General features: G+C 40.3%; 1 protein-coding gene across 13 annotated transcripts in view; it reads left to right on the top strand.

Annotated features, from left to right (window-relative positions):
• Positions 1-21819, top strand: part of dlg1b (discs large MAGUK scaffold protein 1b) — an 86944-nt gene extending 65125 nt beyond the window's left edge. For 4 of the 13 annotated variants that reach the window (XM_053651845.1, XM_053651851.1, XM_053651849.1 and 1 more), the window contains 13 exons: positions 2371-2527; positions 4016-4118; positions 7351-7465; positions 8398-8574; positions 9568-9634; positions 13321-13420; positions 15033-15074; positions 16916-16966; positions 17123-17224; positions 17450-17622; positions 18185-18294; positions 19707-19798; positions 20099-21818. In XM_053651845.1, coding sequence (XP_053507820.1) covers positions 2371-2527; positions 4016-4118; positions 7351-7465; positions 8398-8574; positions 9568-9634; positions 13321-13420; positions 15033-15074; positions 16916-16966; positions 17123-17224; positions 17450-17622; positions 18185-18294; positions 19707-19798; positions 20099-20205 — 1396 coding nt within the window. In that variant the 3' untranslated portion in view covers positions 20206-21818. Of the gene's footprint in view, positions 1-2370; positions 2528-4015; positions 4119-7350; positions 7466-8397; positions 8575-9567; positions 9635-13320; positions 13421-13683; positions 13718-15032; positions 15075-16915; positions 16967-17122; positions 17225-17449; positions 17623-18184; positions 18295-19706; positions 19799-20098 lie in introns of all 13 variants that reach the window. The other 9 variants (XM_053651847.1, XM_053651855.1, XM_053651856.1 and 6 more) reach the window with 6 other exon arrangements.
• The last annotated feature ends 451 nt before the right edge of the window (positions 21820-22270 follow it).

The raw sequence follows: 22270 nt of genomic DNA, 5'->3' as shown, positions 1-22270 counted from the left end.
GACTCTATTCAGTGTCGTGTCCCCCCCCCCCCCCCCCCAAGGTCAGTACAGTTTAGCTGTGCTTTCAGACCGAGCAGCTCATGCTGCCGTGCCATAATAGATCAGAAAATGACACACACTCCCGCCATCAATTTAGTCTTCCTGCACGGGTCCTTGGGATGAGTGTGGAATGTAGGGATGAGTGTTTACTCGCTGCACTGACAGCACTTCGTCAAACCTCAGACGAAACACCGCTAACCGCACACTAATAAAGTATCTAAAGGCAGGCGGATGTGTTACCATTATTACGTATATATGTCAAATAAAGCTGAACGGACTGAGCGGGATTCTGTGTGCCTTCTGTGTGAATTTATAATATTTTAAGCCTTTTCCGTGTAACTGCGGTTGGCCCAGATTGTCAGTGCAGTATATCGCGTTCGTGGATTTGCGTTACCCGATGCCCTTCTCGCTGAGCGCTCCGTGGGTCGGGTTGCCAGATCAACTCCCTCGGGTTATCTAGGCTAAACAAAGAAGAGACAACAGGACTGAGGTCGTGTTGTGTCGCGTCCCCTCTTTCACTCTCTCCTTCTCGCTCTTTCTTGCGTTTCCTTTTCATCTACAGCTCCAGACATCGTGATCAATTCTGTGATATCGCCAGTATCATGATTATTTAAAAAAGTATATGTATATATATATATTTTTTTTACTTTAATAACCATTGCATAATTGCTTTGAAGCAGCTGATTTTATGGTAAAATTTTATACTGACTATTTAAAATTGTAAAATTATTTTAATCTTGTTAAACAGTGTTATTTAAAAATATTTTAAATGGGGGGCGGGGGGAAAAAGTATTTTAAAATATTTTTTTCTGGACATGAAAAGAATAATCGAATTCAGTGGTTTTGCTGGAAGTTTGTCAGCAGACCTTTGACGCATACCGTGTATCATAGAAACGCCTTCAAATATCAATATTGCGATGTATTATTATTTTTTTTTATCGTATCGCCCACCCCTGCAGTGCACTCTCAGTGGTCAAGGTTAACGTTTCATTTTATACAGTATAACAACATCAGCTGCCCTGTCTCAACCCCTGAAATCACATTTATCAAAAACAGTCCATTCCCAGACATCACTTATCCCCTAAAATTGTATCTGGTCCCTGCATCATGTCGTATCATTTTCATGAGAATGTATGCTAATGTCTCATCAGTCCTCATCTCCATCTCGTCAGCGAGTGCATAAACGAGATTATTCTAATGTGGTGTAGTAAATCATTTAAGTGGAAATGAATTTGGGGAGGAGGTGGGGGGGGGGGGGTGCCAGATCCTAAATGGGATGAACACACAGCTAGAGGTGACACGATGATGATGATGATAACGACACCAATTAACTATTGTTAGTGCTATATTACTGACCATCTCTATGGTTACTCGCAGTAACGAGTAGCAGATTAAAAACGACCAATCGTTTCATTTCCCGTCCTTTGTCATGCTCTTTAATCCCTTAAATTCCCGGCTTCTCAGTCAGTCATTCCTCAAAAAGCGTATTATCCGGTAACTGCTATGGATTATTAATTAGTATTAATTTATTAATAACTGCGGTCAAATAGGAATGGTGTGTAATTGCGAGATGCATGGGCATTTAGGCGTTAAATGTATAATTATTCATAAGGTTTAGTTTTCATACTGCAAAACTTAAATATGTTAATTTTTTTTTTTTTTTTAAATATATATATGTAAATAAGAATTTTAAGTATGCAAGTACATAAACAAATAGCATTTTCATCCTAGATATTTTTAAAATCCAAACTTGAAGTTTTAGGTTTAAGGTCAGTAATATCAAGCCTTCTGTTTTTTTGTTTTTTTTTATTGTTGTTGTTTTTTTTTTTTTCTATCTGACCTTTCAGGATCATTCGTCAACAAAAAGCTGTATAAATAAAAGTGACTTTAATTTGAAGTAATTGTTTTACCCTTATACACAACCAAAAGGCATTGTTTACTTGCTCTTTTCCCCCTGTATACAGAGTTTCGCTATTATATTCAGGTTTAATATCCAGTAATTAATGTCGTACTTGCCGCCCGGAGCTGTTTTTCCCTCAGCGCGGTACTTTGCGTATAAACTAGGCTTAGTGCAGTAGCGCCCACTAAAGGCTGGTCAGTATCGGTTCAGTAGAAAAGCTGACGTTCTGGAGTGTGAGGCTCGATCACCAGTGAGCAGTAGTGTTTTACAGTTCGGCTTTTATAGCTTGGTCAGATAACAGTTCTGAGTTTTATATGCGTAATAAAGTGCTGCATGTGTTACGTGATCAGAATTAATATCTTTTTAGCATTAGTTTATTGTCCTTTAAAGTACTGAAGCAGTGTGTGTGTGTGTGTGTGTTTTCATGACAGAGAGCCGAGGAAAGTAGTGCTACACCGTGGCGCCACAGGACTGGGCTTTAACATCGTAGGTGGAGAGGACGGAGAGGGAATTTTCATCTCCTTCATTCTAGCAGGAGGTCCTGCCGACCTGAGCGGAGAGCTGAGGAAAGGAGATCGCCTCGTCTCGGTACGTCAGCCTCGGTGACGAATGTTACAAACCCGCTGATGATGATGATGATGATGATGATGAAAACATATTTTTGACGTCTTCTATAAAAAATGAAATCTATGCGAAGATGCAAAACAATGCTATGTAATGGTTGTCGGTTCATATTACTTGTCATTTCATTTCAAAGTTTTGGAGGAGGAAATTCATTTCATCGAAATTCTTTCGATTAAAAGAATAAAAGAACAAGCCTCAATGCACGGTTAGCCTAAATTGTGCATATATAAAAGCACCCTGTTTGAATGGAACCCCGATGGGATGTCCGTCCACGAGAAAACGGTTCGACTCTGAATCGACTCGACCGCAGGAAGTGAACCGAACATGCCGTGTGTTTTGTTTTGTTTTGGGTTTTTTTTTTTTTTGTAGATGCGAGCTGCTAAACTGGGCCAAAGGACAGAGCTGTAGTGCTGCGGAAATGCCACGTGTTCTAGATTTAGACCGATGAACAAGTAGAGAAAATTTAACTCTGGACGTGACGCACAAAATGCTCCTCCACCACCACACCAGCCTTTATACACCAGCCCATACGGCGTGTCCAGCCTTTCTCCCACATATACTCAATAGCCGTCAATGTAGATCTTGTCCCCTCTCTCTCTCTCTCTCTCTCTCTCTCTCTCTCTCTCTCTCTCTCTCTCTCTCACTTTTATGGGTTTTTGTGACAGCTGGAACACACCCTAAAATCTATTTTAACCTTCTCTGTACACTCAAACAGGGCTGGGTTCTTCTGAAACACACCCTTATGTAGGCTTGATGTCACCAAATTGGAGTCAATTCCTCCTAATTAGGGAAAGGCGGCGCACGTTCCAATAAAAAAAAAAAAATCATTCATCTTCAGTTTCTAAATCGAATAACCACACTGAAATGGCATGGCAGGATTGAATTGCCTAGAACTGATACTTGTACTACTTCTCAGGCTTTTGTATTCTTGGCAGTAAACTCACACAGAACGATGTGAAAAACAGTGTTGAACGTATTAGGATCGTGTGTTAATAATCAAGACAGTCCTTGCATGAAACACCGCTAACGGCACACTAATAAAGTATATACAGGCAGCATTAAAACAGGCGGATGTGTTAATGTTATTATGTATTTACGTAAAATAAAACCGTTGAGGTGAACCCTTATGCATGAATGTTTCCATAACACTTGTAGTACATGTCATTTTTATTTGTTTTTTTTTTTTTCTCGTTCTTAACCGATTATAATCAGAACTGCACCCAGCTGCTTGCGACCAAAGAGGGAGAACGTATCTGGGCTTAAAAAGAGATGTGTATTAGTCGTTTACTCATTATCAAGTAAATAATGTCAGTATCAGGGACCGCCCCCCCCCCCCTCCCCAAATTACTATCAAACTTTGGTTTTCGTATAACCCAAGGCAAATCCAATTTCGACTAGCATGTCAGGAGCACTACTCTGTGTACGAAGACTGATATTTACTTCCCGCTGCAGGTGAACGGAGTGGACCTACGCAGCGCTACTCACGAACAGGCAGCGGCTGCTCTCAAAAACGCCGGACAGACCGTCACCATCATCGCCCACTTCAGACCAGAGGGTGAGTCCCTCATACTGTAGACCAGGAACAGCCCACGAGACGAATAGCAGCATTCACCTGGAGGCCATCTTTATTCTTGTATTAATTTAAAGCTGGTTCTTTCATCATCCCAGTTGCACTGATTCACTTTTAACTACTATCTGACTACTATTTAATTGCTATCACTTCTTTTTCTTCTTCTCCTTATCGTTACTAATCTTGGATTTAGATGTACAGCAGATGTAAAGGCTCTTGAGAAGCGCCCTTACCTCACCAATCACAAGGCTGACGTGGTTTGTCCCGCCCACACGGCCTTTATTAAAAACCACCGAGCAACTTAATCTAAAGCAAGCTAGCATTCCTAAAGCTGATCGGTTCTGACTCGGTTAGTCCTGCTGCAAGGGATAGTAAAAGTAAAAGCGCGCTCGTTAGAATATTAGGCCACGCCCACCGGACACTTCTGCGTTTTTTTTGGTGCGTTACGGCTTTAAATGTATGTCACGGGACGTATCTTTAGCTTTGTGAGGTACTGTAGTAGTGTAACGGCGGCAGTAGACGTGCTCGGTGGTTACTGTAGTCGGTTTTCTGTGCAGTTTTGGCAAAATGGACACCCATGCCTCCGTTTTTATACTGGAGACGTGCCTAAACCTCGTCAAAGGTTTGGAAAGTACATTTTTATTTTATAGAGAAGCGCTTTAAATAACGAGGGTTACATCATGTTAGCAAGCTCAGTGATGGGACTTTATTACATTATTTGCTTAGGAAAAAACGACCATGAAATATTCTGAAGCTCGATGGAAATGATACGGATAAATCCATCACATAAAGGCATGGCTTTCCTGGACCGTGTGCTTGATTGTTTTCAGCTTGCTTGCTTGAGCGCTGTTTGGTTTGAGTGTGTTTGGTTGGTTAGTTGTCTGTTAATAATTTTATTTATTTATTATTATAATATGAATTGGCTAGTGATTAGATTTGCTTGTCGTTTGGTGAGTTCACACACCACATGATAAACTCCTCTCCAGTTATTGCGTATATGTGCGTGATGTTTGCACTTTTTTTTTTTTTTCCAGCCTGACATTTATTTAAGGACAGCGTCACTGCGAGTGAAGGGTGTGTGTGTGTGTGTGTGTGTGTGTGTGCGTGTGTGTGTGTGGCCTTGAACAGTGAGGGATGGAGAGAGGGACGGAGCGAGGGATGAGCAGACTGGGCTGGGAGGGGTTGAGTGCACAGAAGCTGGATGAAGCGTGAGCGAGTCAGTGAACATGGAGCTTTGCTGCTTTTTCGCGAGCCGTAGTCACCAGGTGCACCCTAGGAAGGGATAGTGTTTGTGTGTGTGTGTGAGAGAAGTGTACTCTTTCTGAAGCTGTAAGGACTGACCGTAGAAGCAGGAAGCAGTTAAAGACTGTAAGTACTGTGTTAATTGCATAGTGTAAATATCTCAACATTATCTCTACTTTGTGTAAAGTTTTATCATCGAGGTTTTTCACGTTTAGGAGTTTCATCGTCTTCGCCTTTGGCTGCCAAACGTTCCTCCCTCGCATATCGTCACCTCATTTTACATTTAAATCTCAAACAAAACAGTACACCCCAGGGCCGGTACGACGTGCCGCAGCAGTTTGGTCTTCGCCTCACCTTATACGACCCGAAAGACATGTTCAGTATCGCTTTTCGCTCATCACTTAAGGCGTAAATATTTCATGAAGTAATCGGCGATAAGCGATACTGAACCACTTTTCAAGCCGTATAATGTGACGCTGTTGATTTTGAAGTTTACCAGCGAGTCATGCATTATAATTAATTGAAGACTGAGCTGCACGGAAATAGATTTTACGGGACGTGCATGTGCATGTATTAAAGCAAATAAATGAATACGGTTTTTAAAGATTAAAGCTCGGCCGGCATTTATTTATTTATTTATTTATTTATGTGACTGGATTTTCCAGAAAATGTAACTGTAACCGGACATTTTTGGCCAGAAAGCTTAACAAGCTTGTGAAGCTATACTCTATAACAATAATAAATACCGTGCTTTATGAGGGAGTGCATCGGCGCTATTGCTAAGGCTGTATTATTGCTCAGGCGTTTCGTGAGTAATGATTACAAGACTCTGGACATCGCTTATTAGTCCTGCCAAAGGCTTATTGTCACATCCAGTTATTTTGAAGAGGTAGAGGGAAAACATTAACTGTTAGTCCGTGTATACGCTGCGGTCTGATTTGTCTGCTCGCTATTCGTACAGCGGAGAGAAGTGGATATTGCTGAAGATGATTTTTAGAGCACAACTGCTGTTCCTGCACACGGAGTAGTCTTAATCAAAGACGAATGAACATGGAATCTCATTTTTTTTTCACTTCTGTGTCTGTGGGTCTCTCTCTCTCTCTTTCACTCTCACTCTACACCTTGCACACACTCACCTTTTAATGCTGAAATCTAGCAGTAAGACGTTCGGTGTAAAACTAACACGGTTCATGTAACGATGCCCGCTGCGCATGTCGTGCTTGATCACGTGGAATTAAATGGGCGACTGCGGTTGAGGAAAAGACACCTAATAGTAAAATCAGCTTTAACCATCGCTTCCTGTTTTAATTGGATCCCGATCGTATGCTGAACATTACCGGTTACAGATGTGCTGATAATGTCCCAGGTTTGGAGTGTGAAAGAGGCTTTTGTGTTTGTCTCTCGCTGTGTCTCTCACTGTCTTTTAAAATAAATAAATGAATAAAACGATTTTAATGAAGTGGTCTGTGTAAGCGTCCACACCCACTGACCATGTGTGAAGCCTCTCTCCAAAATCCCTGCTCGGTTTCCAGAAGCACTTGGCCTCCGCCGCTTGATATTCCCGTCCTGATCTAATCCGCTTATGTCGGCCGCGGCGAAATTACTGACGGGAAGTCTTTATCAGTAGCAGCACGGAAACTCTATCGAAGCGGCACCTCGTGTGGTCGAAATAATATATAATCATTACTTTCAAACATCCCGACTGCGATCTATCCAGAAGCTCCAGACTGTCCGTTTTTATTTGTTTGTTTGTTTTTATTTACATTTGCACATTATGTAACAAAGCACAGGTAACCAATCCTGCTAGCCCCGCCTCCTAGTACCCTTAGCTCCTGTTGGTGTTAGTCCTGAGCAGCTAACAAAACATGTTCAGCTGGGTTATTTGGTACTGAAACACTGAAGACCAAACAAATCAGGTCAGAACAGTATGTTTTACGTGTGTGTGTGTGTGTGTGTGTGTGTGTGTGGTGCGCAGAGTACAGCCGTTTCGAAGCAAAGATCCATGACCTGCGGGAACAGATGATGAACAGCAGTATCAGCTCCGGGTCCGGTTCTCTGAGGACCAGCCAGAAGAGATCACTATACGTCAGGTACATCTCTCTCTCTATCTCTCTCTCTCTCACACACACACACACACGCACACTTCCCTGACAGAGTGAGTTCAAACTGCTACTTAGTTTTGTTTTGTTTTTACATTCGGATTAAGGAAAAGTAATTAAGGAAAGCCATCGTCGTTTTAATTATTTATACGACATGTAATATTGTCAGCCGTATGCTGTGCAGAGGCAAGATAAGAGCACACAGTAGTCCATTGGTAAGGTAAGTCATTACACCTGTAACCCCTGTCAATAAACCACGCCCCCCACACCTGCTGCAGCTTTGTATATTGATTCAGCAGATATTCTGTTTATCTGTTACACGTTCACATAAATACTTTTTAAAATCTTTTATAAAGTCTGTTTTTTTTGTTTTTTACTGTAAAGTAAATCTTACAGGCCCCATTGAGTGTAGATTTATTTTATGAACAAAGCCAGCAGATTACATCTTACACTCGGACTGAAGTGCTATCCATGTGCACGAGCCCACAGAAGCCTCCGATTGGCCAGTGTTGCTGTGATTGACAAGGGAGAGAGAGTAAGCCCCTCCCACCCAGAGAAAAACGGTCTTGATGCCCAAGAAACCCATCATTGGCTTTCATCTTGCGATATCTGAACAATATAGCTAACGTTTTTTTGTCGTGCCGCTTGTGAGCCTTATGAAAGTTCTTTAATATTATTTAAACAATATTTTGTCTATAAGCCCTAGACCGTTCTAGACCAGAACACATGAGGTCCAAGCTGACATATAGCTGACATGTTTTACTCAGATTTAAATTAAACCCATTCAATTAAAAGGAACAGTCAACTGTGAAAAGTCAACGATAAATATAATAACTTTGATAAGTTTGTGTTGCGATTTCTAAATCACAGACCACCTGGCTATGCTTCACCGACCCCTCGTGGTGTTGTGTTTTTCTCTCTAGAGCCCTGTTTGACTATGATAAAACCAAGGACTCCGGCCTGCCCAGTCAGGGCCTGAACTTTAAATTTGGTGACATCTTGCACGTGGTGAACGCCTCCGATGATGAGTGGTGGCAGGCGAGGCAGGTCACCGCCGAAGGCGAGGTCGAGGAGATGGGAGTCATCCCCAGCAAAAGAAGGTCAGGCTTCACAGGCGCAAATTGGCTTATAATAGCTACAGAAGGAGCCGGTCATGTTTATCAAATTACTTCCTGGGAATATTAAAGCTACATTGTTTTTCTTTGTTGTTTGGGTGTTTTTTTTTGGAACATACCATTTGCACAGACCCTCCATAGTCACAAAACAAATGTATTTTACATCTATAATCTAACTATTCAGATACTAGACAAATACAGTTGCTTGAAAGACTTCCCATATTTAAAAAGGGAATAGTATTTTTTATTTATTTTTTTTTTTAATGAGATTTTTTTTTGCTGAATTTTCCACGTCCAGAACCCAACCTGTATTAAACTGTAGGTTCAAAATATTATGTCATATTAACAGCAGTTTTCCAGTTTTATCATTTGAATTACGCTCAAATTGCCATTAAGTCTGCTTTAGAGCTTTATGAAATTAACAATGTCCTGAAATAAATACCCTTTTATGATTATATGGATCTTTTGCAGGTCTGGAACGTGTGGAAAAAAGTGTATATATAATTTATTTCCAAATGTATACATTTTTTTTGAAAAAGCATGAATTAATCTGTTGTTACATATTACATATATATATACATACATATTCTGAATGTTATCTTTCATTTAATTTGTTTCATGTTAATTTCATTATGTTTTGTGTTGTCCCTTTTCATTACATAGTTAATTAGAAAGTTTAAAAAAAATTACAAAATTTTTTTTTAGTCTGGGATTGTTTCGTACAAGGAAACACAAAACACCCCGAGCTGTTTATTTTATATATATATATATATATATATATATATATATATATATATATATATATATATAAAATAAGCACCATTCATATTTGATAGTGCAGACCATGATCATAAGAAATCATGCAGTGCACATGACTTTATGAACTAGAGGCCTACGGGATGATCAATACACAGTGACAGTTGTATTGCAGAGGTACATTCTAGTTTTAGTGACCTGTGACCTTTGTGTCTCTCGTAGAGTGGAGAAAAAAGAGAGAGCACGGTTAAAAACAGTCAAGTTCAACTCTAAATCGCGAGAGAAAGGGGTAAGTGCACCACAGCATACACACATTCACACAGGGATGGATGACACATTTGGTAGTGCTATACAAATAATATTGAATAGAACTGAATTGAAGTCAACTTAGATTCTCAGGTAAATTACTGAGGATCCAGTTAGGAGTAGAGGAATTTCAGAGTAGAGTATAGCTTTATAATGAATTTCTGGCTTGAGTATAGCTTCACAAATAAATGTAAGCTAGAGTATAGCTTCACAGATAAATTTAGGCTAGATTATAGTTTCATAACTAAATTTAGGCTAGAGTATAGCTTCACAGATAAATTTAGGCTAGATTATAGTTTCATAACTAAATTTAGGCTAGAGTATAGCTTCATAACTAAATTTAAGCTAGAGTATAGCTTCATAACTAAATTTAAGCTAGAGTATAGCTTCACAAATAAATTTAGGCTAGAGTATAGCTTCATAAATAAATTTAAGCTAGAGTATAGCTTCATAAATAAATTTAAGCTAGAGTATAGCTTCATAACTAAATTTAAGCTAGAGTATAGCTTCATAACTAAATTTAAGCTAGAGTATAGCTTCACAAATAAATTTAAGCTAGAGTATAGCTTCATAACTAAATTTAAGCTAGAGTATAGCTTCACAAATAAATTTAGGCTACAGTATAGCTTCATAACTAAATTTAAGCTAGAGTATAGCTTCATAAATAAATTTAGGCTAGAGTATAGCTTCATAACTAAATTTAAGCTAGAGTATAGCTTCACAACTAAATTTAGGCTAGAGTATAGCTTCATAACTAAATTTAGGCTAGAGTATAGCTTCATAAATAAATTTAAGCTAGAGTATAGCTTCATAACTAAATTTAAGCTAGAGTATAGCTTCACAAATAAATTTAAGCTAGAGTATAGCTTCACAAATAAATTTAGGCTAGAGTATAGCTTCATAAATAAATTTAAGCTAGAGTATAGCTTCATAACTAAATTTAAGCTAGAGTATAGCTTCATAACTAAATTTAGGCTAGAGTATAGCTTCATAACTAAATTTAGGCTAGAGTATAGCTTCACAACTAAATTTAGGCTAGAGTATAGCTTCATAACTAAATTTAGGCTAGAGTATAGCTTCATAAATAAATTTAAGCTAGAGTATAGCTTCATAACTAAATTTAAGCTGGAGTATAGCTTCACAAATAAATTTAAGCTAGAGTATAGCTTCACAAATAAATTTAGGCTAGAGTATAGCTTCATAAATAAATTTAAGCTAGAGTATAGCTTCATAACTAAATTTAAGCTAGAGTATAGCTTCATAAATAAATTTAGGCTAGAGTATAGTTTCATAACTAAATTTAAGCTAGAGTATAGCTTCATAACTAAATTTAAGCTGGAGTATAGCTTCATAAATAAATTTAAGCTAGAGTATAGCTTCACAAATAAATTTAGGCTAGAGTATAGCTTCATAACTAAATTTAAGCTAGAGTATAGCTTCACAAATAAATTTAGGCTACAGTATAGCTTCATTATCAATGTCATTCAGGCTAGAACACATTAGTTTGGGTCTAATTTGCAGAAGTATATGCTCCTATGGTGGATGTCCACCACAAATTTAAATCTCCCAACGGGTTTTAATTTAACACTGTAATAAAAACTGGCTTCTTATTAATCCTATATCAGAAAATCTTTAACAGCTGACACCAGGAATGTTTTATCTTTTGACGTTTTCAGTATTAACTCACGCAAGTCATTACTGCCTTTATAATGTACTGTAATACACTAATGTGTGTGTGATGAGTTAACAGCATGTTCAACAGCACCTCCTGCTGGCCCACTCGATATTTGAAGTTCTTTTATAACACCAATAACAGCAGAGTTCGCATCCAAACTGTATTCACCCTAAAGCTAACTCCCCAACCAGGCATGCATGAGCAGAAAACAGGACAAGATACGCTTGCCATTGATGTCGGACTGCTCGTATTACCGTACGCCACTCGTCTTTCTCATCCCTCACCTTCCCTCACTCTATCCTTACCCCTCCACTCACCTGTTCAATGCTATGCTGTCTGTCAAATACAAACTACCGACTGCTGGAACAGAACCTTCTGAATTTTTTTTTGTTTTGTTTTAAATGTGCATCTTTTATAAGTTTCTTGAATGTTTTTATTTATTTATTTATTTATTTATTTATTTATATTTCCACTGGAATGCTACTACAAAATGTGAAATCTCAGACAAAATCAGACTTGAGAATTTCTAATCTAGAATGCCTGGTAATAAGTGTTGTGTTTTTTTTTGTTTTTTTTTTTTTGTTTTTTTCTTCATCTGATTTAATGGTGTTTTTAAAAAAACAACAACAACAAAAAACACTACGACAAGCACCGTCATGGTGTTTAAAATGATCATAATTTATTTATTTTTATTAAAAATGGTCTTCGAAATAAGCTGTAAGACTCGTATAGTGTGTGCTGTAGTAAAAATAATAGAAAGGGGGAATTTCGAGCTTTACCCACTTTACATTTTGATGATTTCCTATCTCCTTTTCGTCTTTTTGCTGTTATGTTCTTTCTTTCATTTTTTTTTTTTCCACTTGTGCTCGGTAGGCAGAAAAGCGTTCCTGCTGGGGGTTTCCTTTGTGTTTTTCATGGTGCTGCTAGCGATAAGGAAAGCAGGTCAATGCTAATCAGTAACAGGCGCACATACGTTTCTGACAGACCCACAAAGCCCCGGTGCCCCCTTTCCATATGGCACATATGCAACTGTGTGTGTGTGTCTGAGGTACTATTGAGCCAGTAGTATTAGGGGTCTCTTCTTTGTACGATTTGAACCAGGTGCATAATCACTGCTGTCTTCTAGACAATAGCAGATAGAGATGTTAATGTCTCCATTTTAATTCATTTGACTCGTGAATCAAAATTCACACCCAAATCCCAACTATCCCCAGAGTTGTTTTTTTTATTATTATTATTTTAACTCATGCTAATTTAGATTATTTGTGAGCCAGTTACATAGTCTTTTTAGGTTATGCTTGTCTGTTTTTTAATGCTGAAATTCTTAATGTGGGTGTGCAGAGCCCAAAAGCAAAACATGCAACAAGCAAACAGTTATTCATAAAATCATAAAATAGAAGAGCCTTTCAAGTTCCAGTATGCAAGTGCGTTCTGATAATACACCAGCTTAAGGAGTGAAGAGGAGTGTAGGATTCGCATATTTATCCTAAAATCTTGAGGAGGGTAAAAGTATTGGCTCTGCGGTGTCTTTTTATGCTGATATGTTTTTAGGAGCACCACATCAAGCAGTTTAAATTTATTGCTTGAACCCCCTTTTCTGCTTCTTCGATGCTGGCAGTTTGATTGATTTGGGGTTTTGTTTTTTTTTTTCCTTCTTAAACATTACCTCATTTTCTCACCTCTTTCTCCATTTGTCCTCTCTCTCATTCTGGTTATGTCGGTGTAGGTGTGTGGCTCATGGTGGTCCGTGTGTTCATTGTGGGTTTATTATTTTATTTTATTTCTTTTATTTATTTATTAATTACGGTCTGTGCTGACTTTCCGCATCATTCAGACAGATTTGAATAACTAGGATTTTTGAGATGCGTAAGGTCAGCACCGAACCGTCATGTTGTTATTTCGTCCACATCAGACACCCCTCTCTCCCCTCTCCTCTTTTTCTTGTTGTCCTCCATCCCTCCCTCCCTCCCTCCCTCCTTCCTTCTCGTCCTCAGCAGTCCCTCAATGACAAGCGTAGAAAGAACCTCTTTTCCCGCAAGTTCCCTTTCTACAGGAACAAGGAGGCGAGCGAGCAGGAAACGAGCGATGTGGACCGTAAGTACGACAGAAAAGTGTTTGGATAGGGAGGTTTAGGGCGATGCGGCAGAGGGCCAGCAGGGGGCGCCAGTCCACCAGATACAGCAGCCATGAACCAGAGCTTTCCTGTGGTGTTTAATAAACGAGTGAGATCGGTTACGCTGCTCTGTGACGTCCGTGGTTGCTGTATGCCGAGGTAGAAGCTGGCGTGCGTGAGTAACCCATTGTGCTCTTGTGGTTGTTTTGGTCTTTCTCTCTCTCTCTCGCTAACTGACCAACAGGACAATCCAGATGACACACTATCCAAAGGCCAGAGTAAGTGCAAGACGTTCCAGACGCACACGTTCCTCCTCCTTCACTCTTCTTATCCGTCACATGCTTCTGTCCCTGTCGCTCTCGTAGCTCATTTTCCACAAACCCGTTCCACATTCACTTTAACGTTTGGCGTTCGAGAGACTGTTTAGCCCAAAAGACAGTCAGCTTGTTTACATGTATAAAATCTAAACAGATTTCTGCAAACATACAACACGTTTACATGCACTTAAAGTTGTCTAATAATGGGGGGGGGGATGACGACTCTGGGCCTACACGAGACACCCAGTAATCATTTCAACATAACAAGCAGTGTATCAGGAAGTATATTTTATAGACAGAGTAACGTTTTTTTAAACGTGCAGAATCGAGGTTTGGTTTATTATGTTGTTATATAATATTATTAATAATAATAATAATGACCTTTAGGGTGATGAGTAACTCCTTCATGACAGCACCTTGTTGTTGATTATTTTTCTATAACACCACACGCACAAATATTTTATTCCTTACGTATTCACACCCACACCTGGAAGAAGAAAGGTTTAACGTTTACGGTTTGGCGTCAACTAAACGTATTATTTGTGTATAAATAACTGTTGCATTTTAATGGTGTAAAAAGATAAGGATGTTGGTCTGTATTCGCCGTCAGTGTTTGTTTGTTTGTTTTTGTTTGTTTTTTGCATCAACCGCCCCTTCATGCACCGCGGAACGCACAGAACCCATGCGGTAGCTTCACGTCGTTCACCGTCCCACTGTGTTTGTTAATGAACTTTTATATTACAAATTAAAAATACTCAGCAGAGAAAATGCACGTGGTCAGCGAGCTAGCATCAGGCTTCACCGAATGTAGTTTGGGACTATTTATCATGTACGCTTCATCCTTAAACTTGTAGTATTTGAATTTTAAAAACGTTCGTACACCAAGGTTAGTACATGGGAAGTGATTATAAGTGTAAAAGTTATAGTACGTGATTTTAAAACTCGACTCAAACTAAAAAAAAAAAAAAACGAGTTGCTATAACCGTGTTTGCATGTAATAGTCTGTAGAAGAGTCGAGAAACTTCGCGGTACGGTACACATGACGGTACGGGTGACCGTTTCCGTGCTAAACAAGGAGGGAAACACTAAAGTGTGACTGTTTCTGCCTGGACTTTCACCCTGCTGGTGTAGAAGTGTGGGTTTCTTTCTTTGTACTGGGTTTACATTTGGGTTTCTTCGAGGTTTTCCGGGTCTCCCTCCATCCGACAGTGTGTATTTGTGTGTGTTTTTTGGGTTTTCACCATCTGTTCCCCCCCTCCCCGTGTTGTGATTTCAGAGCATGTGACCTCTAATGCCAGTGATAGTGAAAGTAGTTACCGTAAGTTTTCCTTGTATTTCCCCCCTCCCTCCGTGTCACCCGCCGTTCTCGTCCGCACGTCTGGCTTTACTTTTAATATCTGATGTTTTCTTACTAACACACACGCTCACTGTACATGTACACATTCATGCACAGAAACCACTGACAATATCCTGCTTACTATTATATCCAGCATTACGCCGGTGCGTAGACGTGAAAAATTCACTCCTCGGGTCGTGAGTAAATCACGTTGTTCGTCAGAAAGGTGGGTCTGATTTCCCCTCTGTGGGAAGGGCACTGCAGTGATGAGGCTGAATGTTCGAGAAGGCGGGGCGGCGGGGGGGGAGCGCACGAGCTCAGAGATACAAAACTAAAATCAATCCGCTAGGGCAAAGCCATCCCCAGGCCGGTCTCCATAGCAACAGGGCTTCCCGTACTCCTCTTTTTCATCTCTCTCTCTCTCTCTCTCTCTCTCTCTCTCTCTCTCTCTCTCTCTCTCTCTCTCAAAGAGCACTGAAACCGAGTTACATCCGAAGTGGGTCCTACACACGTACGCAAACAACAAGTGACATCACTCAGCTCTGTTGTACGAACCCACTGTGTACTCGTGTCCCTTTTCGTTATATTTATTATATATATTTATATAAATTCGACAAACATGAATCACGAGGCCGGATTGCTCGATTGATTCAGATTCTTTGTTTATTTGTGCAGGGTTTATTCCGAGACGTGTCACGTTTAACATAAACTAAAGGCAAATGCTCCTTCACTTTGACAGGAATAACTCCAGTCCAACCCAGTGTAAATCTTTAAGCATTAAAAGTTAGTAAATGGTAACATGGCTATTGTTTTAACTCCCGGTAGCTTTGTCCAGCTTTATAATCGTATTGGAGTAGTGCTGATAAACGTAGTGCTGATAACATATATACATATTAACCTATTATTTAATGCAGTTACGTAGCTCCTTGTCTGTTAGCTGCGAACAAAATGACTCTGTGGCTCTAAATCAATTGACTCTCGTGGCTCTGTGTGTTTATTAGCAGAAGAGGTGACGTCAGTCATGTGTTTTTTTGTTTTTTTTTTTTTACCTTGGATTTATTTCCTACAAAAAAATTCTTGCGATCCTAAGTTTATGAATCGCAATCTCGTAAAAAAAATAAAATAATAATAATCCTATATAAATGGCGCCACGAAATGTTTCATTTTCTCAATCACAAATCCGTAAGCAGGCTCGTAATCTTCTACCGCGACCGATTACGTCACTGAGGTCACGTGCTTTGTATGACCCACGAACGCGGTACAGCACTCGACGTACCAATTTAACGTGCACACAAGAAAATGGTACGTTCGTTTAAACGGCACTCATTCAATTCGTCTTAAAACGATACAGTACTTTCCTTTCTTCTTAGAGCAATGCTCGTGAATAGTACCCGGTTTAAAGTAGTATTTAAACATGAGACTTAAATACCAGTTTTGAATTTGAATAACAGTTAAGACGAGAGTTCAGAGACGTTTGTTTGTCAGCTGCACGTTAACGGAGCATGACACGTTTGCCGGTCTGATCGGTCATTAAAATCCAGATTATATATGCGAAATGCGTATTTTATTAATAACCCGGCTTTGTTCCGTAAGATCGGTTTCACGTCGCACGGGAAAGGACGCTAGGACGTCTGTGAACGAATGATCTTTCATCGTGTGTCATCCCTGCTTGAGATTTTAGACGCGACCGCCACTGACCGGAAGAGCATGCTCAGTCTGCCTAACCGTCATAAACACCGTACTAAACACTGCAACACGCAATATAAGACCATGAGCGAAGCTACACTGCTCCTTCTGACCACCATGTTGTGTTTGACTCTCAGGTGGCCAAGAGGAATATGTACTATCCTACGAGCCCGTGTGCCAGCAAGAAGGTGAGAATATTAACTCAGCGTCTGGAAGGCAAACTCCTTCACCTACGATGATCGTAAATCCGAGTAGTCGTCGGTAGATCAGAGCCGTAGAAAATACCTTTTATAATGAATTTGGACTCGAGTATACTGTAGTTAAGCGTTAATTCCTCCCTGCAGTCAACTACACTCGTCCGGTGATCATCCTGGGGCCCATGAAGGACCGAGTCAACGATGATCTGATCTCCGAGTTCCCCGACAAATTTGGCTCCTGCGTTCCTCGTGAGTATCTCCAGGCTTTGTGTGTCATTTTCCGATTTTTAAAAAGCTTTGCCGTTTGTTTCTGTATGAACTCGTTGTGCAAACTTAGAGTAAACTAGCGTAGCAGTTGAAAGCTCCGGTACCGTTAAGTCCGAAACAACACGGGTGCCAGTATTTTCGTGCGATGATGTGTGGAGCGAGGACGTGCTGCGATTCAATCCGTTTTGTTCTGTTCTCTCGTCTCAGATACGACGCGGCCGAAGCGCGACTACGAAGTGGACGGCCGCGATTACCATTTCGTGGTGTCTCGAGAGCAGATGGAGCGGGACATCCAGGAGCACAAGTTCATCGAGGCGGGCCAGTACAACAACCACCTCTACGGCACCAGCGTGCAGTCCGTACGCGAAGTGGCTGAAAAAGTACGACTTACTGTCACAAGTACAGCCGAGTGAAAACAGTACAACGTATTTATAAAGAAAATAAAACCTATAGGAACATAATCGACAACGGGGTCATGTGACAAAGTGTTTTACTCTGCTTATACCACAGCGTACCACGACTTTATTTATTTATTTATTTATTAAAGAACGGCTTATTCGTTTATAGTTACGTTTAAACGCGCCGACACTGGAGACCCCTTCCATAAATGATCGAACAAACGTCTCGTCTCCTTACGGTAGACGTCACCATATCGACGACGTTCCCATACGAGTACCCGTGAACGAGCCGTTACTATAGCAACAATCACATGCTCCGTTCGATTTGTAAGATGAAACGAATAAGCCTTTCATCCAGTCCCGTCGGTGATGACACACAGATTGTGGATGGATTAACATGGGCGTGTAGGCTATAAACGTGAACAAACATACACGTCACCGTGTAGCCGAAACACTGAAAGATGGCTATTCTAGGAAATAGGAGTCGGGAGAAAAATACCGCGAATAGCTACGCGTTTAACAACGTTGTGTTTCCTCTCGTCAGGGTAAACACTGCATACTAGACGTATCCGGCAACGCCATCAAGAGACTACAAGTTGCTCAGCTCTATCCCATTGCCATCTTCATCAAACCAAAATCAGTGGAGAATATCATGTAAGTAACTTGCACGTACACATACACACCGCATACGAAGCATACATTTCCCCGTATACATCACTGTCCTGTTCGAGATGAAGGTTAAAGGCCGTACTAGAAGTGCGTGTATAGTTTTATAGTTCATCTACAAGCCTGTGACACGTGTTCGGCATGTGTTACACGTGTAAACGTATAGCTTCAGAATTATCGGCACGCTTCCTGACCACGAGCAATAAATCAAACGTTTTCCTCAAACGACTACAGTACTTACCTTTCTTCTTAACAGAAATACTTGAACGAAATTATTGGCAGCGTAATGGTTTGTTCACATGAAAATGATCACAGAGTAAAACGATAATGCCTTTATATGTGTAAGATCCAAATATCTCTTATACAGTGTATCGTTCTTGTAGCTGTAAAAACTATTCGACACCAACAAAGTGCAATCCAGCTTAACGAACAACACTCGGAAGTGCACACGGTGCAATAAACAACACTCGGAAGTGCACACGGTGCCATAAACAACACTCCGGAGTGCACACGGTGCAATAAACAACACTCGGAAGTGCACACGGTGCCATAAACAACACTCCGGAGTGCACACGGTGCAATAAACAACACTCCGGAGTGCACACGGTGCAATAAACAACACTCGGAAGTGCACACGGTGCAATAAACAACACTCTGAAGTGCACACGGTGCCATAAACAACACTCCGAAGTGCACACGGTGCCATAAACAACACTCAGAAGTACACACGGTGCCATAAACACACAATGCACTTATTTATGACAGAAAGTTACAACGTTGTGTGTATATATATCTATATATATCTATCTGTCTCAGATGCACCTTCCCAAATTTGACGACACAACTTTGCAACTTTCTGTTGCAATATACGTACACACACACACACACACACATACAGTATAGTCTTGGGCACATGCAAAGAAAGGCTGTAGAGCTAAGATACCTTCAAAAATAATGAAATGAAAGGTTTCTACATTTAAAAATAAAATACTATAAAGAGCAGTAAACGGTAATAAACGAAACCGCTGATATTTGGCGTGACGACCAAAAAATGATTAGTCGTCTCGGGTAGAATTAGTGCAGTTTAGAAGGAAATGAGCTGTAAGTGTTAACGGGCGTCTTGTAGAACCAGCCACGGTTCTTGTGGAGACTTTGACTGTCGCACCCGCTTCTTATTTTTGCAGCGAAACCCAGCAGCCTTCATTGTGTTCGTTTTTTTGTATGAAAAGTGTCTCTTGGGTAATACGCTGCTTTCTTTATTTCATTTTGTGCTGGAAAACTAATATGTTAGGGCATCTCAAATGTTTTTTTGTACTGACTCGATAATGTAGAAATGTCTATCTAAAATATATATCTATAACAAGGTTCTCTGATCGTTTTTGTGTGTGTGTGTGTGTCAGGGAGATGAACAGGAGGCTGACAGACGAGCAGGGCAGAAAAACGTACGACAGGGCCATGAAGCTGGAGCAGGAGTTTACCGAGCACTTCACAGGTCAGTACCTCACCGTGGAAAAGAAGCTACATCTCCGGTTCTCTCTCAACATACAACCCCAGCGAACACACAGTAGACACTGTAGCGTGCAAGAAAGAGTGTTTTATGCCCAAACACAAAATGGCGGAAATGACGACGTGAAGGTCATGGGGTCAGACACCTAGTGTGCACGCAGAGCATGTTGTTTTCTGAACCTTTTGCTCAATGGACTAAAAATGCTAGTAACGGATATTAACAATATCTACAGAGTAATTCAGTGTAACGGATTAATTTGTGTGTGTGTGTGTGTGTGTGTTTCAGCCATTGTCCAGGGAGACACATTGGAAGAAATCTACGATCAAGTCAAGCAAATTATCGAGGAGCAGTCTGGACCATACATATGGGTACTATCCAAGGAGAAGCTATGAAGCGCTGCAAAGCAAATCTATTCTAGCTTTTCTGTTTTATTTATTATTCTTTTTTTTTCCCCCCTCTGTATTTTTTTATTTTTTTTCCTGTTGACAATTTACTCCCTGATCCCGATTCAGTCCGGCCCCAATCTCAGTTCACAGAGACACTTCGGTAGGTGTCCCACAGGACTGGATGCGTCGTCCCCTTTCCGATCTCAACTGCTTCTGCTTTACACACACTGAGAGAGAGAGAGAGAGAGAGAGAGAGAGAGAGAGAGAGAGGCGGGGGTGCGGGTGCAGGTGCGGTCATGCCACGCCAAACCTAACATCCGTTAGCAGGACTTTGGAAACGGTACAATTCCTTAATGTTTAAGGGAGGATACTTTTAGCAGAAGAAGAGATACGCGGACTGAGCTGGATCCTTTCTTTTCCTTTTTCCTCATTGTGTATGATGTTGATACAGAGGTTAAATCTCAGGCATCGGAATCATAAAATAGCAGAAAGATAATTACAAAAGCAAAACTTTGCACGTTATAGCTTTAAGAGCATGTCGTCTTTGACCTTCCGTTTTCTCTTTCTTTTTTTTCCCTTCCTTTCCTCCATACTTCCATGTTTCACATTTATCATAGTTTGTTTTGTTGTTTTTTTCCATTACACTTTCTGTTCATCAATATCCGGGAGCTTGTCATTTTTTCTTTTTTTTTTTTTTTTTTCTTCTTCTTCCCGACCACAATGCATTTGTACAGGAACGATTCACGTGCGGTCATCATTGTCAAAACTGTTCTTTTTTTTCCTTTCTTCATCCCCCCCCCCTCCCCCCACAGTGTCTTACATACAGAACATCGATGTTACTTTGATTTTTCCATGTACGGAAGTCTGCCATTTGTAAGGAACTGCCATTTTAAGAGATGTCCGTGTACATCTGTGGCTTAAAATGCCAGCGCGTAGCCGAAAGAAAATTTATTGTACAATGAAATCTTAACAGATATTTAACCCTCCATGAACTGCCTATTTTGTTATAATAAAAGTCTATAGTGTACTTTACTTAAGCACTAGTACTGCAGGAGTTATTTTCTTTACAACGCGAGGCGTAAAAAGGAACGAGGAATTTTTCAAAGACTTATAATATGGATATATATATATTTTTCCCTTTTTTTTTTTTTTTTTCTTTTCGTTGGCCTTCTTTATCTTCTTACACTGACGCAGGAAGTGAGGTGCGTCACTGTGAAGAGCGAACTCTCTCACACTGTCTTTACCTCCGTCCGAGCTCTGTAAACGTCTGCGCCGTGTGGTAGAGCCGAGGTCCGGCGGGTTTTTTTTTTTTTTCCCTCTCCCCCCCCCCCCAAGGTGGGTCCCGGTGGACTTTGGAACGCATCGGGCCAAACCTCCTGCTTTTCCGAAGCTGTCCAGGAGAGGACGCTGCTCTGCCTGTTCTTCTCACGCCCGGGTTGTTTTCTATACCGAGACTGCTCGTTCTACCACCTCTGCTTTTTAGGGACACTTTGGGACTGAAAAATAAATCCATGTAAATAACCTACTGATCTGATTCATTCCATTGATCCGAACAAACCGGAGGAGGGACGGCTGATTCAACAAATAAAACAGTTTCTCATACAGCAAAGTGTTTGTGTGAGTTATTTAAAGGTGACATCTTGTGTACATGTTCGTTGAAGTAGCGATCATTCATTACAAATAAAGCATCAGCTTTTGAACATTGTCATCAATATTTTCTGGATTGACACCGGTTATTACAGCAACTTCTGTACTTGTTTTACCTCAAACATGACGGAAAACCATTCCAAATCTGTGATCATTATTAAGTTTCTCGTACTCTTATTACACATTTTGTCACTAGTACGTGTAGCACTGATACGATCAGGTGCAGTAGTGTTATTGGTGTAAGAAGAAACCGTCTTCTAACCGATAAAATCCCCACAGAGTATGTATTTAGATTTCCCCTTCTTTCTTTTTTTTTTTTTTAAGCCATAGAGCTCTCTCTCTCTTCTTGAAACTTCCACGGATCGAGCACATTAGGTCTGAATTGACTTTGATGCTTGCGCCTCTAAATATAATAACTTTAATA

The sequence above is a fragment of the Ictalurus furcatus genome, chromosome 20, assembly GCF_023375685.1.
Source record: "Ictalurus furcatus strain D&B chromosome 20, Billie_1.0, whole genome shotgun sequence".
NCBI lineage: Eukaryota > Metazoa > Chordata > Actinopteri > Siluriformes > Ictaluridae > Ictalurus > Ictalurus furcatus.
This window is presented reverse-complemented; position numbering and strand designations above follow the sequence as displayed.